Below are 18,621 nucleotides of genomic sequence, written 5' to 3' on the forward strand. Positions count from 1 at the left end.
AACAAGATAGGATAGAGGCTAGCGATAACTAAAATAGAACATGTTCTGCAGAAGATTTACACAGTTCTTTACACAGTTCTCATCCGAAAGGAGAACACAGGATATCGAGCACAGGTTGGATCCTGATTGGGTATCCACTCTGTTGGAAAGTAGGATGCAACAAGATAGGATGGAGGCTAGCGATAACTAAAATAGAACATGTTCTGTAGAAGATTTACACAGTTCTTTACACAGTTCTCATCCGAAAGGAGAACACAGGATATCGAGCACAGGTTGGATCCTGATTAGGGAGTACACTCTGTGGGAAGGTTGGATGCAACATCAAAGGAGAGAGGCTAGCGATACCTCAAGTGGAACATGTTCTCAGGAAGAATTGCCGTTGATTCTGATTCGGGGTACACTTAGGAGGAATGCAGGCCAGAATGTATTCAGGGAGGCGGACCAGGTTGCATGTGCCCACTTCACTGCTGGGGTCATGTTGGCTTAAAAATGCTAAAATGGTTAATGGCATCAGGCAGAGATAAATGATTCTCTGATGATGGGCAGGTGGGGAAGGAACAGGGGAGCTCGCAGTCTGTGATACTACCTGCATGTGTCGTCGGACATTCCTCATCTGTCATCAAGCCTCTATGTTTCAATATGTGCCCATGTAAACCCATTTGCTATCACTTAGGGGGGCAAAAGAGAAAGCAAAACAGTTTGCACCACGCCATGAGTTCACAGTGGTGGACTGGCCTAGAGGGAATTCTGGAGGTTTCCTGGGGGGCCTCTGCAACATGGGCTTCTTTTGTGTGGGCTCCCTGGTTTCCTTCTTCCTTACCCTCTCTCCCAGTCATCCCATCTCATTCCTACAGGACCCCTAATCACCTACATCCTTTTTAATGAAACAATTCAACCAAAAGTTTCCAGTAAGTTATTCCTCGCTCTTAACAAATATTTGAAATCTGTTTTTGTTTTGTTATGTGTGAATGCTTTTTAATCCCTATGTAGAGACAGATGTGCTTTAATATGCACTATTTGGACACACTTTTCGAAATGTTTTTGAGAGGAGCCCCCACCCCAACCCCCACAAAGAGGAGTTGGGCTTTCTTGCTACATTCGCTAGCATGGTTTTATATGGTGCCACTTTGAAAAACATGTCCGGGCCACTTTCTGTTCCCAGTTCACCCCTGCAAGTTTTTGTGGGGTCCTTCTGCTTCAAATTAACACAAAAATAGAGGGGCCCTTTGGGCAAAAAACACATTGACCCAAATGTAACGAGGGGCGGGGGGGGGGCACTATGGGAGCTGCATATATGAAACAAAACGTTTTCATGTACAATATGTGTTATTGTTTGAAATGTCCCCAATCCGTTTTGCGTGGCATTCGTTGCATAGGGGCAGGGAGAGTCTTTTTGGTGGAATCATAGAAGTAGAGACTGGCTGTTGATGCCGCCTGGGCTGTGAGCTAATGTCATTGGCGGAAAGAAGATGAAGTACGTCAGAGCAAGCGAGAACACGTGCACGGCACCACAGCCAATCAGAGCACAGTATTGGAACACGGTACTGTGCATTTCAGGTATGACCCCGGAATAGCATGCCTCGGCCTGAGGTTTTACATAACCTATCTCACTAAACAGCATCCTTAAAGGGAGCGTCGGGCTTGAAATACAGGGAAGCAGCTGGCTACTATTCCAAGAAATGAAATTCCGATTCAGAGTCTGTCGGCTGTCCGGGAGAGAAGTGGGTTCCGGCTGACGTTCAGAAGCGCCATGGGTGCCAGTTACAGGTACACCGGAACCTGTCCTTGGTCAGGTGCCCGGCCCTGGCTGTCACAAACATAACATTAAAGGGTGGATGAAGTGCCCAATGTTAAGTTAACTTATTTCGCATTTCTGGCCGCTGCACAGTGCTGCACTGCATTCTAGATCAGGTCGGCTTCCTTGCTCCCAACACCAGCTAGAATGTGCTAACGTCAAAAATAATGGTGTTTGTGTATGTATTGTGAATTTCCTAGGCTCGGGAGAAGGGCTGTGCACACGCAGGTCTGACTGGATGGGTCCTGCAAAGACCAGGTGTTTTACAACAGCAACGGGGCGCAGTGGGGGGCGCATGAATAGGTGTAGCGGCGAGGCATTGACGCAGCAAGAGTCCACACTGACAACCAACGATTACAGACGAACATAGCCAGCAGTGGACATTAAGGGCCTGATTCATGGAATTGTTTTACACGGAGCAGAGTGACTTTTCAATGGTCCAAAGTGACTTCGCACTGCCAACAAACACACTGGGCCTCACTATGACTCTGGTGCTAGCCATGCCGGTAAAAACGGCAGGCTGCCGCCAGAGTCTTGTTTTTATTCCGGCGCCTGGCAATGGAGAATCACTGGGGCAGTACAGCCACGGCGGTCCATACGGTCAGGCGCTGGAAAAAGAACTCCCCATTCCCATTCGAGTCCCATTGGACTCAGTGGGAATGGGGAGGCTGGATGCACCGGCACGTGTGCAACAGCACCCGTGCATCCGTCAAGGTCTGCGAGCGGGTGCCTTTCCGCCCACCAGGTCAGACCTGGCGGGCAGAAAGGCACCCGCTCGCAGAACTCGGAGTATGCCGGGGCCAGAAACAACAGTGCCGGTAGTTTACCAGTTCTGTTGTTATCAGACCGGCATACTCATAATGAGGCCCACTGATTCATGGAGCACTACAAAGTGTATTTTTGCACTGCAAAGTGACTTTGGACTGCAAAAATACAGGGTGCACTGCTCCCCCATGATTCATGGAAAAATGCAAAGTGTATTTTTTCAGAGCAAAGTCACTTTGCACCAGTGAAAAGTCACTTTGCACTGTAGAAAAAATCCCATGAATCAGGCCCTACGAGTAATGCTGCAAGCTTGCTGATTTGTCGTTGTTACCTCTAAGTAGGAGTATAGCAGGAAGGCGCATCATGGAGCGTGTTGAAAGCTACAGAGTACTTGCATGCCCCTTCAAGGAAGCGACTGAGCTTCTTCAGGGCAGTATTTAGGCCTGATACAGTGGTGAGGGACTTCATGTACGGGGTGTGGGGGGACATCAGTAGTGGGGAGTGGGCCAGTAGTGTGAAGGAGCACAATCAAGAAGTAGCACAGTGAGTGAGTGGCACGGGAAGGCTGAGGCAGGCTTTGGACCTCAGAGTGTGAGGGCATGGGTAGCGAGAGATGGAGTTCGCCAGTCAGGGCAGAGCTCTCCAATGGATTGATTTGCAGAGAACAAGAAGGAATTGAACAGAGTGTGTGATTCTGCATGGCGAACCCCCCCTCACCGCCGCGCCTCATGGAGGCAGCACGCAGAGGTGGGTGAGAATCAGGGGAGGTAGAGGAGAGAGGAATGTCAACGTTAAGTACTGCCTCAAGTGGGGTGATTGTGTCCTGAGGTGGTGTTCCATGAGTGTGAGAGTGGGAACCCGGCCTGCACTAGACAAGCACAAATTAGGAAAATGGTGTGAGTTATTTTGGTCCATTACTTTTGCCCAGTTTACATTATTGCTTTGAAGTCACCGATGTGACGTAAGGGGTCATGTTACATGTGGTGGGCTGATAAATAAAGGGGAACAAGCGTATTGAACTTTTTTAGTGTCATTTTCTAAATTGTTGTAATTGATTTCCTGGGAGAGAATGGCAGGAAGCGTAGTTAATATCTCTTCCTGTGTCTTGAAATTGCAATGTAATCCTACATGAGATTTTAATGCAGTTGCAAAACGAATGGATTCCTATTCAATCCGCCACCATTTAGCACCCGCTAATCGCAGGCGGACTCCATAGGGACCCAGTTCAAGTGTCGTCTGCAAAGCGTAATTTGCATTTTATACCACAGGAAATGTAAAAGGAAAGAGCAGAGGCGATTTTGCCCGATGTTACTCCTTTCTTTTACACACTGTTAAAAAATAAAATGTAAAAAAATGGCTGCAGGGGTCCCAAAAGCAAAAACGTGCTAATGGTGGGGGTCTCCTCATGCAATTACCACTTGATGTAAAATGACCCCCACAGAGACTCTAGAGTGAGTGAATGAGTAAATGAGTGAGTCAGTCTCGTAGGATGCCACCTACTAAAAAAAGGCTTCCGGGTGCCAGAAGCAAGAACTAAATAAGTGCTAGGGAAGAGGGGGTCATTGCAGAAAACAAAACAATACTCAGGTGGGGCGGCGCCCCAAGTTTTAAGCCTGAGAAGTGTTACCTGGCGGAAATCTGAGTGTGTTTTCGGAACTATCTCAAAGATAGATAAAGACGTCAGCTTTTTAAGGTGATCTCCTCTGCAGCTTTGAGGCCTGAGAATTGTGTGATATTGGGGCAGGAGCATAACCCAGCTGAGCCGCAGCTTCCCTAGCCATCAAAACTGGGAGGGCTTAGAAGAGGGCTGAACTCCAGAAGCAAACCCTCTGGCACTCACGACTGGACACCTACCTATAACCCCAAATGGCTGCCACGTCCTGGGATCGCTAGTTCCAAGCCGGGCTTCTGGATGCAGAGCCTTCTTTGAAACCCCGGCCGGAGGTTGGTGGGTATTTTCTTGGAAGAGATTATTTCACTGAAGGTAGCGGAAGTGTGAACACTTATGTGCATTGCCGTCCTCTCTGCACATTTTTTATTATTTTATGTACAAGGGGATGTAGCTACATCCGGTCGTCCCCGAGCAGGGCCGGCCTTAGGGGCCGCAGCGGCCTGGGCGGATTGGCACCCCCCCTTCCCCGCACGTTTTTTTTAAACCTCCTCGCTCCTGTGAGGAGGCAATTCTATGAATAGGGTGCATTAGCAACCTATTGTTCCTAAAAGCGCCCTGCGGGCGCATAGCCTAACAGTGAGGTGCCTGCCGCCACTACACCAGCTCGGGGGAGCCCTTGAAAGACTCCCCAGAGCTGGCGTGGCGGGGGGCTAAGGTGCCTTTTGTTGGTGAAGGCGCCCGCGGCGGTGGGGCGCATTTGGTGACAATCGGGTGCTCAGCACCCGATTGACATTGAATGCGCCCACCTGCTGCGCCTTCTCCCGCTACGCCAGTTCGGGGGAGCCCTTGAAAGACTCCCCCAAGCTGGCGTGGCGGGGCTAATGGCGCCCTGGGGGGCGCGGCGCCCCGGGCGGTCGCCCGGCTCCCCCCTCCTAAGGCCGGGCCTGTCCCCGAGTTTACATTGTGCTTTAACCCCTTAAGTGCCAAGGACAAGTATGCTTTCCTTTTTCCTTCATGCAATGGAATGGAAAATGCCTTTGACGCATGCGTGGCGGGAGCTGTTTCCAATGGATAACTATGTTATCGCCAACTTTCCAGCTGCAAAAAGCTGGAAGATTCCATAGGAATCCGCCACTTTGCTGCCTGCATCACAGTCGGAAACTGGTGGCAAAGTATTCCTATTTGGCAGACGAAGCAGATGGGAGTAAGAGAAATGCAGGATCTGTACCTTCCTCTGCCCGCTGAATAGTGTTAAATCCCTCGGGCACGCAAACGATGTGCAAACCAAGGCATGAAAAGTTTTACACATGGTTCATTAGGGCTGATTTTACAAGTACCTGGAGCACAAATGGAGGTGCTCCAGACAGGCGTAAAGGTGTTACACCTGTCTTAAAACTTTGATTTTTTTCTACAAGGCATTTTTGTGTTTCGAGGCCAGGGTTCGGGGGGGAGCATAGCATGGGACTTACGTTCCCACCTCTCTCGACCCATCTGCCTCCATAAAACACTTCGGCCCTGATTCATGGAATTATTTGCTTGTAAAACGGGGATTTGCGAGCCATTCTGCCTGCAAATCCCTGTTTGATGAAAGGGGATTTGTGGGCATACTAGCATGCAAATCCCCGTTTTACACGCAAGTACTTGCATGAATCAGGGCCTTGGCTTCACTCCAGCATTCATTCTGGTGTAAAACCGATGAATTGCTATGGAATCCGCCTGCCTTTTACACCAGCAAAAAGCTGGCAGATTCCATAAGAATCCATTGTAAATTAGCCTGCTATGCGTAAATGACAGGCAGCGTTTACTCAAATTACACTGCACAGTGCAAAAGGGTGGCCTACAGACTGGGCCTATATTTACACCTTTGTTTTGCACTCTGCCGTGCAAATGATTGCAGTTGCACAGAGGGGACCTGGTTGAAGCTAAACGCGTATGTAATGCAATGTACACGTTTCCAAAATGAGCGCCCCTTTTATCCGGCCCAGGACATTGGAAAATTACCCCGGAAGCGCTCGGAGCCATTCCAGATCCGAAAGTGCTTGCTTCTCTGTGCGGCCATGAGCAATGAAACACCTGTGCCCTGGGAGATAGCCAATGGTGTGGGAGATCCCACACCGTCCTAGACGATTGGTGAAATCGGCATGCACGCATAGGAAGGTGGTTCTGTGCACAAGGGTCCAGCTGCAAACATTCACACATCTCGATTCCACACCGGCTGCATGCCCCACACCTGCCCAAGTCTACGGCCTTGGGTGGAGCAGGGCTCGTGTTGACTCCTGTCAGGAGGCGTGCAAAGATATCACTGGTCTGGAGCGCTGCCCACTACCCCCACCCCTCCCCACCTTGCAGAGGACTCCCTGCTGCCCCCGGGAATTGCAATTCGTGTGGCTGTGCACCCTAGGCAGCGAAAGAGAGGGAGGGGTCTTCAATCTTTCCCAGAAACAAAATCAAACAGGCAGGTTCCAGGCACATCCTTGCGCTGTCATTTTGATGATGCCTGCCATTTTCAAAACTCACCTCTCCATTTTCAACGCCCGGCTTCAACCCAGACCCCCCCCCCCCCTCCCCTCCGCGTACCATCTTTTTCGTCCGTTACAACAGATCACCCTGCACCACCAGTGCCCAGACCCGGGCAGGGAAAGCTTCTGGTCACCCACCACCTCCCCCCGCCCTCTTCCCGAAAGCCCCTTATCACCATCGGCGTCCACTGGCACAGGAACGCCCGTCGCTTCGACACCCAGCGAGTGCCTGGCGCGGCTGTTCGGATGGGAGAGCCACTCATACCTATTTAATGTGATCTTCTAGTGAATGTTGATTATTATTATTTTTTTTTTATTTTTTTTTTTGCCGTGGCGTTCTAATCATCATCATTTCAGCACCGAGTACACGGCCAGCACTAACCAAATCATGAAAAGACTTTAGAAAGATCTAAGGTGCCCTAATAGAATACACACCCGTTATCCGCGGGGGCAGTCCGAGGGAAGAATTGCTGTGGTCTCTACCGCCATCTAGCGGCCGGTGGGTTCTTCGCGCATGGGCTTCCATTTCCACTTGTTTATGTGGCGGGGAAGGTCTCATGACCCATGTTATCGGCCCTGCCGCGTGCATAAACGGCGAGGAAAAATCACCCTTATAAACCATGATGGCCCAGCCTAAAGGTGCAGTGGGTATTTGGCAAACTGAGCACTTTATCAGTCCACAAGGAGTAAGTATCGCCGACTGCATGTTATAACGATGTCGTATGAGTCATTAAAGAGTAAAATAACTACACACGAGGCCGAAGGCTACGTTCAATTATAAGGTCACAAACTCTGCAAATATATGTCTGGTGGCAATAGATTTCGAAGCTACTGCCTTGAACTCCAGCAGCAAACAAAACAGAGGCCATAACTCTTACCCCTTCATTTTAAGACCATCAGAGACAGAAAACTGACTCGAGAACATGCTGAAAAGAGTCACCCGCTTGCTCCATTGGTTACACGGAAGTTGGTACTGTGCTTAGGGTTCTGCTTGTTACACTCTCTTCGGTCTCTGGAAGAAGGCATTGCGATAACACAAGGGACCTGCGATGCATTATTTCAGCAAAGCATAGACGACCTCAACTGCTAAAGGGAGCCGTGACGTTGCATCGAGGCTGTGATAAGCAATGCATAGGTGCTCCTATAGGTATCACAGGCCATCCATATACCCTAAAGAGTATTCCAGAAAGCAGTGGGCACGCATGTGAGAGACCTGCAGCATGCCAAGCGCCTGTCAACCCCTCTCCTGAGGGAACGCAATGGGAAAATAAAAACCCTGGTGCTGTGTGGCTGGTCAGTGCAGAGAAGCAGTGACGTGGACTCAAGACCGACTTTACCCACTCACTCATGGTTCACTCACTCAATCTTTCACTCAGCTGCTCATTCATCCCACCCTTTACCCACTCACTGGTTCACTCGCCCACCAAACCACTCGCTCGATCACTCAGCCGCTGGTTTCTATTGGCCCGGGTAATGTGAGATACATCCGGCATGACAGGTGGGCATTCTGGAAGGCTGCTGCCCCACCACCATGATCCTCTTCAAGCTGCATGACCACCTTACCCACCACTCCACCGGTCCATGCCTGGTGAGCCCCCACAGGGCATGTGATGTCACCATCTCAAAGGAAGGCACCGCGGTGATGTTCTGCTCGAATACAGTGAGGCAAGGCAACCTGGCACCTGGAAGAACACCCACCACACATCCTCTGTGTAGATAACGCCTTGTCAGGGAGAGTTCCATGGCAACGGCGTAAACTATTGGTACTTACGGTAGAAGACATATTCGGTGTAGCTGGACCAGATCTTGTCCTCTGTGTATTGGTTGACGAAGGACGCGGTCACCGAGGAGTTGCAGGCCACCATGAGAAATCCACACTCCGACAACATGTCAAAAGCCCGCTCCAGGTGCTTGAACTTCAGGTAGAACCTCGAGGTGTAGCGCTCCGGGGCTCGGTCAGGGTCCCTGCTCTCGTTCAAGGTTTCGCCAAAGACCTCCTTGGCCAGGGCAATCCTCCCGCAAACCAAAATCCGCGGCACTCTCCTGAACTTGGCATCTGCTTGGCTTTCACGGCCCATGGTACATGAACCCCTGTACCCGATGGTAATGAACCCCCATTTCCTGTCAGGCGGCATCAGTGAAGACGGGGGGCAGACCCGGCCCTCGCTTGCCTGTGAGGCCTCCTCGTAGTCGCTGTGGCAGTAGTCATCGGGGCTCTGCTTCACGTCATCGGGCGCCAGGATTTTGACCAGATCAGGCAGCAGGAAGTATTCAGCTTCGCGTTTCAGGCGCCCCCTTTCTGGAAAGTGGTCGGGGAGGACCACTTGCTTGTCCCGGAGGAAGTCCAGCACGTAGCGGAAGAGGAAGCCGTCGCGGTCAATGAAGAACCTTCCCTTGGCATCCTTGGCCAGCTCACAGAGCGAGTCCCGCTTTGGGGTGAACATCTTCCACAGGAGCGAATGGGGGATCCCCGTCAAGGTGGAATGGCGGGTGAAGTACACTTGCCCACCCACGTTCAGCTCCACCACGTCGGGGAAGGAATTTAAAACGGCCACCTGGTCTCTGGGCGGGAGGTAAGTCCTACAGTTGACACTCAGAGCCATGATTGAGCAGAAACGGAATCACCCGGAGTTGCAATCCTCACAAAGACCAGCAGAGGGCTGCTATCTCCAAACCGGCTACAGGGATTCCTAGCATTTGCAAAGCAGGTCCAGAAGGCCGACCAGTAGCCGAGACACCATGCCTGAACTACATTCCCCAAGCATGTTCAGAAGGCGGGGTCGGCGTCGTGATCATCGGGAGCTCTGTTGGAATAATGTGGAAACAAAATGATTAAATGTCTGCTGAGCCGAAGGGAAATTTGCAAAGAAAAACAAGCTGTGATCTACCAGACAGTGCAACACATATACACGAGACTTGTGATAATGGCTTCCCCACCCGACCACACTCTGTGATCTTGGGCAAATCACTCAACCCCTCCCCATTTGCAGCGATCCCGTTTTCTGGCAACAATTGAGAGTGCTTGTGAATGTGATGCCTGCTTTATTCAGATTTGCAGAAACGCTCATGTGCCTGCACATTGATATTCATAAACGACTATCCCTACGGCACACTCCAGACACGGGAGGTGTCATGCTGTGCGGTTGCAAGGGTTAAAATCGGTCACCTTCGGCTGCATCGGTCCAGCTCTCCGCAGCAGGCGTTTAACCCGCTGTTCTATCCAGCCGCACAGGTGCTGCGCGATTATCGCGCTTTACCTTCGAAATGCACCTGCGCGGCATAATTTGGGAGCAGAAATGCGAAGGATTGGGGCGGGGAGCCTGTTGGTGGGGAGCACGTCATCTCCTGCAAATGGGGTTTCAAGAGGCATCGTGTATGCGCGTCTCTGTTGGTGCCTCGCCTGGCGGGTGGCAGGCGGGATCCCCAGGTTGCGTGCGGGCCCCAACGGACACCTGCAGGCGAGGGATTTCGCGCTGCGTTCTGTAAAGCGTCGTGCAATCGGCGTCTGCGTGGTACCGAGCCCTGGGTGCTGATGTACGCATCCGTGCACCCGAAGGACGCCTGGACACAACGCTCTGTGTTAATAATGGCATAACTCGAAACGTGATATGATGTGCCAAGACACGATCCAGTTTAAGGTGGGCGCTACATGAACGATGAATGCATTTCAAAGATGGTCGTGTCACATGCAAGCAATGTTGCTTGGGGCATACTCTACAGGAGTCCTGCAAGCACACGCATGCATACACACACACAACGCAATAGTCACCTCAGGTGCGAGGTCCGCGGGAAGTGGAGTAACTCCTCAGAGAAGATGGTAGTCACCCCACGGGAGGGACATCCCCGGTTCCTTCATGTCATCTCCTGCCAAAGAAGCGACGAAAAAGACAGAAAAAGTACCAGAAAATGCGCTCACTAAACCAATCCTAATGAATAATAAATGACAGCGCGGAGCCTCAGGGTGCAGAGGCCAAGGACCCGCCGGTGCTCCAAGTATCGAGAGATGTTGAATTGCAAAGAACCTGCGTCTCGTCCCTGTCGCGATAGTTTCCCAAGAGATGCCTGCCCGGAGGAGCAGGACCGGAAGAACTGCCGAGGTCCGATGGGAACACGGGGGATCTCCTGGCCGGCCTCAGAATGCAGCCTGGAAACGTGAATAGGCTTGGAGGAGAGCAGGGGAGCGGGTGAGTCCGGCTAGCGCCGCGGCGGACGCTCCATCCTCCCCAGCTGCTCGGGCTGAGCTGTGACTCCACCGCTCCCAGTGCTACTGTAGCTCGGAGACGCTGTTATTCCAGCAGAGCAGGGAAGAAACCGTCCGGGGAAATAACTATTACATCATCTTAAAGGAGTAGGAGCTGGCGGCGAGGACGGCACAGTCGACGCGCTCCACTCGGGCGCTCAGCGAGCAGGCGGCCAGGTAGCTCGATGGGCTAATGCATCTGCTGCTTCTCATGCGCGGCCGGCAGTAGGTCCGGGTTCCTGCGGGATCGATGTCCTTTCCCCGCCAGGCAACTGTCTGTAATGTTTACCATATGTTAATTTGCCTGCTAGCCACGCCTGTTATTTACAAGGGTATGACACTGCAGGGCCGTTGGGCCAGCACGTGCGAGGACAACTCCCACTTCTTAAATGACTGTTCCAAATAGTCTGAAGGAAGGTACATTAAATTAAGGACTATTCCATTGCACGTGCTGCATATCTACACACATTTAATAATACAAATGGAGAAACAAAGCTTGTGAGTTGTCCTGGGTAACGGCTGAGATGCTTTGCAAGTTTCAGCTCACTTTCTGCTTTCTTTGACAGTGCTTGCAGGTGTATTGTTGCCTATAATCACAGGTCTACAAGTCGCATTACATAGAAAGGTTGGAGCCTAAAGGCAAGAATGTTTGATCAGATCGCTTTCAAGTTATCTTTAATGTCTCTCCCTGCTTATAGGCATCTCAGATGACATCACCTACAATGACTAATTGTTTGAAACAGGAATTCATTTTATTGTTAATCATGGAGTGAATATGTGTTTCACTCCCACAAAAACACTTAAAGGCCCATTCATGGAATAATTTGCAAAAAGGCCCATTCATGGAATAATTTGCGTGGAAAATCAGGGATTTGCGTGCTATTCTGCATTCAAATCCCCATCCGCCGATTTATGGATTTCGACTGCGCAGGACTTTTCCAGGTCTAGCATGGAGTTTGCGCAGGCTTGCCTCATCTCCAGCAGTCAAGTGCCTTGCGCGAGACACCACGCAGAGCATGGGCGAGGCCTGCGCAGGGGGCGGAACTCGGAAAACGAGTAAGAACAAGGGAAAAAGTGGGTGTCACGAGGGACGGGCCGCAGGCAGTTCATAGCATGCCCACAAATGTGCACCACAAAGCGTATTCATGCATGTGACCACGCAACCTCTGGCCTATGAAATGCCCATGCAAATCCCTCAATCCCACCGCTACCTGAAAGCAGGCGTAAGTACTCTTGCGCATTGGGACCGCCACGCAGAGGTAGATTTGCATGTCAAATTTACGAGGATCTGTACATAACCGAGGATCCGATCTGACTTAGGGTGCATGAACGCAGTGTAGTGTGGAGCAGGAATGGTTTATGGGGGTTCTCACGCAGATTTTCCGATTTACAATATATCGTACCATGTTGGGGTGCTGGCAACAGTTACGTGGGACCCCACGCAGGGTCAACGAGGTGCAGGCCCACTTGCGCAGGACCCCATGCACTGTTTGAAGGGTGCTTGTATTCGCACCAAGGGGAGCACGTAAAAGCAGCTGTCCTGCCTTTTTTTGCTTTGCATGGGGGCATGTCGAGGGAGTTCCCTCCGCGACTTGGGTATGGAGTTGCTTTGTGCAGAAAATTCCATGAAAACACGGGGCACGCATTTTTTATTCTGTGTACAGGCTTGCGCAGTGTCGTTCGGAGCATGTGGCCTTTGCGTGAAAAATTTGCACTTTTCCTTGAATCGGCCTACAAAGGGCAGAGTCTCAAAAAGTAGTGCAAATGAATGGAGTGCAGAGAATGCACTCCTTTCATTTGTGCACCTTTTCAAAATGCGCAGATCGCCTTAATCTCAAAGTTGAACTCTGCATTTAAGCAAGGGCTAGAAAGTAGCACACAGATATGCTATCTAGCCCCCTTGCATCCTTTAGTGTCGAGAGCGTGCTCTTGACACTAATGTATGACTGGCTCGCAGCAACCACATGGATGCTGGGAACACATTACACAGAGACAGCATCCTAATATGGAACACTGTCACAGAGCTATGCTCTGTTGGTTAAAGTAATAGGAGTGGAGGATATTTGAAAATCAGAAGACAATCCAACAAGTAGCTTATTCTTTTCGGTCACAGGGCTCGGGACGAGTCAGTTACATGTCACTCAGTGCAAGATGCTGTTGACATTTTCCAACCCACATTACCCTCTTGTGAGAACTTTATTGGGAAACCTTTCATATAGCATTATAAGCCCAAATATCGCAGACGAAATTGCATCCCACGCTCTCTCTACTTGCTTTTATTATCCCTGGCCGCCTTGCAACCGTCTTCACAGTATTCTGCAAAGAAAGGTGTTTTTTTCAGTTATTTTGCCAAAAACGAGTGGCTTCCGCCATTGATCGCCACGGGGACCCTTCACACTTCATCATGGCCACCCTTGCCTTCTGCACCCTCCCTACTGGTGCCATTGAGTCAGGAAGCTCCAGGATTGGTTGCTAGCTTTCACAACTAGCCAATCCACAGCGCCGGTAGGCGAGCACTGGCCCACGAACGAAGGCACAGGAACCAAGGCACCTGACTGAGCCTTCTGCCTTCCAGTCCCCTTCTCATCAGAGCTGGAGCTCTACCTGCTCTCGCAGCTGCAGGAGCAGCTCCATCAGCACCTTCAACCTGCTGGGTGTTAAGGTAAGGCCTGGGGCATTTTACAGAGCCCAAGGCAATATCGTGGACAAAATTGCATCCCGCGCTCTCTCTACTTGTTTTTGTTATCCCTGGCCGCCTTGCAACCGTCTTCACAGTATTCTGCAAAGAACCGCGTTTTTTTCAGTTATTTTGCCAAAAACGAGTGGCTTCCGCCATTGATCGCCACGAGGACCCTGCACACTTCATCATGGCCACCCTTGCCTCCTGCACCCTCCCTACTGGTGCCATTGAGCCAGGAAGCTCCAGGATTGGTTGCTTGCTTCCACAACCAGCCAATCCACAGCGCCGGTAGGCGAGCACCAGCCCACGAACGAAGGCACAGGAACCAAGGCACCTGACTGAGCTGACCGAGCATGCCGTGCTGCGGGCTGCTCTAGGTCTAAGCTCATCTACCGTGCCTTTGCCTCACCCTCTCTCCCAGCCTGCTGTAATCACGGTGAGACACTCCACTGACTATACCAGAATGATTATATCCGCTGTATCTAACTATGAGCCCTTATCCATATATACCAGTGGATCGTTTCATAACAATTAAACCCAGTGTACTACTCGCACCGCCCGAGTTACTACCGGTATCGTAAACGCAGTAAATGAGTGTTATACCGCATGTCTGGGAAAAGCCATATAGCACACCACTCTAATCCCATTTGTGTCATGTGTCTTGCACGGATGTGTTGTACTGATTTATGAACCGCGCACAATGCCGCTCCATATACCATCTCACGCCATTTACTCGTGTATACCACACATTAACACTGCATTGCCATGTTCAATTAACGTTTACTGCTAATTTTTAAATCTATTGGTGCACAGTCGCATTTAGCCTGCTGTAAGGTTCTAAGTAAGCCCTGTTACTCCTACCATTTCTAGCACATAGGTGCTCAGTGGCATTTAGATTGTTATAATGTGTTCAGTAAGCCCTGCTACTGCCACCTTTTCTAGCACATAGGTGCACAGTTGCATTCAAAATGTTAGGAATGCGTCGAGTAAGCCCTGCCATTGTTATTGCAGCCTAGTACATAACTGCTTAGTTCAATAAGCTCATTGGAAACATGTTAAAAAAACGTTCCTGTCGCTGCCTAGATCTGTACCTCTAGCTCTCCCAATTACGCAGTAGCAGCCCACTGTGCTACTACTTGCCCAGACCCTCTCCACAGGTGTAACCTTCCAGTTACCCTACGGTCAGCCAGCACCCAGCCCTTCTCACCTAACTAAACTATGCCAGGTTCGTTATTACTCATGATGGTGCCCTTTTGTGTTGTACCACATGATACACCCTGCACAGGCTCCCACTTTATTATCCATGATAATGGCCTCTCTAGAGTAGCATGCCCCAGGCACCACTCCAACCCCTGTCCCACGCCCTTCTTGCCTCCCACCAAACCATTTTCCCAACAGCAGCATCTGATTAACGGTCAAACAGACCACTGGGGGATCCAAAAGCCACAAGTAGCCATTACACATTACTCATCTACCAGTAATAAATTACCTAAAACGACTACTCCGGTCCTTAGATCACTTAGACGCAGCAGACTTAGATCACAGACCTTCACCATTATCTGTTCTCCAAGTAGGGACTCCCCCAAAGTCAAGCAAACAACAGAAACGCCTTTACTAGGATTCTTAAGAACCCAAAGACTCAGATCCCGACTCATAAACCATCCTAGCACAAGTGTCTCTACCACCTCTGCCACTATAGGAAGCACACCTCTACTAGAGACCCAATCTAAACCAACCAAAAGGATCACCACAACCAAACAACAATCCATTATCATAGGGACCACCAACACATGCTCATCTCCTCGAGTCCAAGAGCCATCCCCTCCTATACACCTCAAAGCAGCCCTCATCAATGCACGATCTATACCTGCTCATGCCACAGAAATACATGACTATATCACTGAGCAACAACTTGACCTATTTATAGTGACAGAAACCTGGCTCCACCAAGCTTCCAGACTGTCCCTCTCTGTTGCCATTCCTCCAGACTACACCATCCTTAGGACGGACAGAATGAAATCACTAGGTGGGGGAGTAGCTATTATTGCTAAAACCCACCTCAAAATAAGAACCTGCCCTATCGAGAACCCGGACAGTTATGAAGTCCTACTAGCTAAACTAGCCATGAACCATAAGACTACAATAAACATAATAATCATCTATGGAGCACCTAACGCCAAATCTCAGCCAGAATTAGATATACCACTATTGTTAATGCCACTTATAAAACCGAACACAAAATGTCTAGTACTAGGGGACCTGAATCTAGGTTTTAATGATACCCAAGACCACAAAGCAGAAGCACTACACAATGCGCTCAAAGACATGACATTCACACAACTAATGAATGCCCCCACCCATACAAAAGGGAGAACTTTAGACTAGATACTACCATTCAACACCCTAGTATCCATAGACTCCGTTAACCCGGTGCCCTGGTCAGATCATCACGGTATAAACTTCACTATTTCGGCCAATGAACCAGACCCACCTAAAACTGTCATTGAGGAATCCTACGTAACCAGAAACATCTGCAAACGTACAGCAGAAAACCTCAACCCATTATTAGCCATCTCCCTTAACAACAAAAAGATTAATACTGAAAATCCCCGTGCCCTGGCCGACATTTATCATAATTGTCTCACCAGCACAATTGACACCCTAGCTCCCTGTGTTAACAAAACAAAACGCAAAGACAAAAAATCTTTTTTCTGGTTTAATGAGGAATTAGTCTCCCTTAGAAGGATTAAAAGATCGCTCAAACACCGGCTAAATAAAACCCATACCTCAGAAGCCATGGAAGCATTCAACTCCGCAAACAAAATTTACAAATCAGCCATCATTTCCCATAAAGCAGATGCCTTCAATGCCAGAATCAGCAATGCATCCTCTGATAGTAAAGAACTATTTACCATACTCAAGGAGTTGGAGAATCCGATCCCCATAATCAACCCAGTCCAACCAAGCAAAGAATGGTGTACCACCACCCAAGATGCCCTGGCATCAAAAATCAAGCTATTACAAAATAAAATCATTTCCAAAAGAAATCTCCTATCTGACAAGCACAGCACGTCTAGTCAAGTCACTATGAACAAAGAAGATACCACCCCTCTCTTCAACTTCACACCAGTCTCCCATAATGTAGTACTTAGTACTATATCCAAACTCAAAGCATCAAACTGCAAAGAAGACAACTTTCCGACGCACTTAATTAAATTCTGTGCCCCTACCCTCACACCTATAATTACCAATTTTGTTATTGCCTCTTTCCATACCAATGGAACAGTATCACAGGCATTCAGAAAAAGCCCTAAACCTCAAATGATTATTATCCCTGCAAAATGACTCAATGTGCATGATTTCATTAATTATTGGCTCAGGGGTGTCACTTTGCAACATTTAATGCATCCAAAAGAATATCACAAACATTATGAGCCTGAAAAGGTAGCACAGCATTTTCGGATGCATGCAGATAAGTCAGTGTTCTGGCCATCTCCTCGTCTTCTCCATACTCAGGCCATGCAGGCATTGGTGGCCCATGTCACAACAGGACCCGGGTGTCGGCCATTGGCCCTTTGAGATTTCTCAAGGACAAGTTATGGAAGAAACCCTTCGGCCAAGGTTAACTTTCACTTGCTACACTATACAGATTTCCGTCAAGCTAATGGCCTGCAGAGGTGTTACACATTTACGTTACAAGGTTATGTAACACATCTGAAAATTAATTTGCCTGTTTATTTATTTTCTCCAGATTCTTCAATGTATGGTTGTGGGGATGTTGCCATATATCCACTGGACCACTGTTCATTTGAAGCAAAGCATGCACGTGAAGCCTCAACGAAATGGAACATCTTATTTTCATCTTTTTTTTGTCTTCTCAGTAGTGGTCAATAGTGGTAGTGTAGTATTCGAAACTAAATGAAGACTACAAGACTAGAAACAAGCATTTGTTTAGTATTCTATTAGTAATTGGCTTGTATTCAGCACGCTGAACGCTCTTCATATAGTATGCTGCTTAAGACTAATACTATGGAATACTAAAAATGGATAGTTATAGTCTTTGAAAAGTTCAATACTAATTTAGGGCCTCATCATGAGTTGGGCGGTAGCCCTTAAATACGTCAGTAATGCTATTACCGCCACATTTAAGGCCCTAACATGGGTCTGGCGTGTTTGCCCCCAGCTAGGAGCTGGGGCCAAATGCACCAGAAAAATTCCCATTTTTGGGTGCAATTAGCGCTTTGCTATTAGCACGCGCTAATTGCACCGAAAATTCCCATTGGGTCCAGTGGACCCAATGGGGAATGGGAAATTACAGTTACTGGCCAACCCTTGATCCGGCGGTGAAAGCGCCCAACCGTTTGGCGGTAACGCTAATAGCGCAGGCAGTAACCCGGCGGTAATACTGCCGGGATACCGCGCAACTCGTGATGAGCCTGTAAATGTAGTATTTGACTTTGGTTTATACCGACGCTTGATCTAATGGGTGTCTATTCTATTTAGGAAATTGGGTATTTAACAGATTGTGGTTTTACTGTATGTTTGTGTTTATTTGGAAATACATGGTTATAATAGGGGTCCTTTCCTATCATCACAGGTTTTTTTGGTTTTGTTTTAATAAAAGGGTAGGCATTTAATTAGAAGACAATTTTGCTTTATATTTGGTTGACCATGTTTAATAAAAAGCAAATACTTGTAGGCAAAATGGTACATCGTTCATTGTAGGGGCACAGGATGTGCTTCATTTAAGTTATGTATAGGAACATGAAACACTTTTTTTTGCATGGTAGCAGTTTTAAAGATTTGACCAAATGTGTGTACTGATTTAAATCATAAAAGTGTGAATCGTATGCACTAGATACAATGTCTTTGTGTATAAAATGCTGCCTATTTATTTTCTGAAATGTGTATAGGTTACACAATGTTTAAATAATAACTTAAATGACAGCACTTGAATCCAGCAGAAACCCATTCCAAACATTTTCCTTTAGATCTGGTGGCTGATTGATG

At 48.8% G+C, this 18,621-nt stretch overlaps 1 protein-coding gene across 1 annotated transcript in view; it reads right to left on the minus strand.

Annotated features, from left to right (window-relative positions):
• Positions 1–11,279, minus strand: part of KCTD16 (potassium channel tetramerization domain containing 16) — a 759,211-nt gene extending 747,932 nt beyond the window's left edge. The window contains exons 1-2 of the mRNA XM_069652454.1: positions 10,461–11,279; positions 8,463–9,495 (exon numbers count right to left, since the gene is read on the minus strand). Coding sequence (XP_069508555.1) covers positions 8,463–9,294 — 832 coding nt within the window. The 5' untranslated portion in view covers positions 9,295–9,495; positions 10,461–11,279. The remainder of the gene's footprint in view (positions 1–8,462; positions 9,496–10,460) is intronic.
• Positions 11,280–18,621: the final 7,342 nt, after the last annotated feature.

Source organism: Ambystoma mexicanum, chromosome 3p (assembly GCF_040938575.1).
Source record: "Ambystoma mexicanum isolate Mex_15411 chromosome 3p, UKY_AmexF1_1, whole genome shotgun sequence".
Lineage (NCBI taxonomy): Eukaryota > Metazoa > Chordata > Amphibia > Caudata > Ambystomatidae > Ambystoma > Ambystoma mexicanum.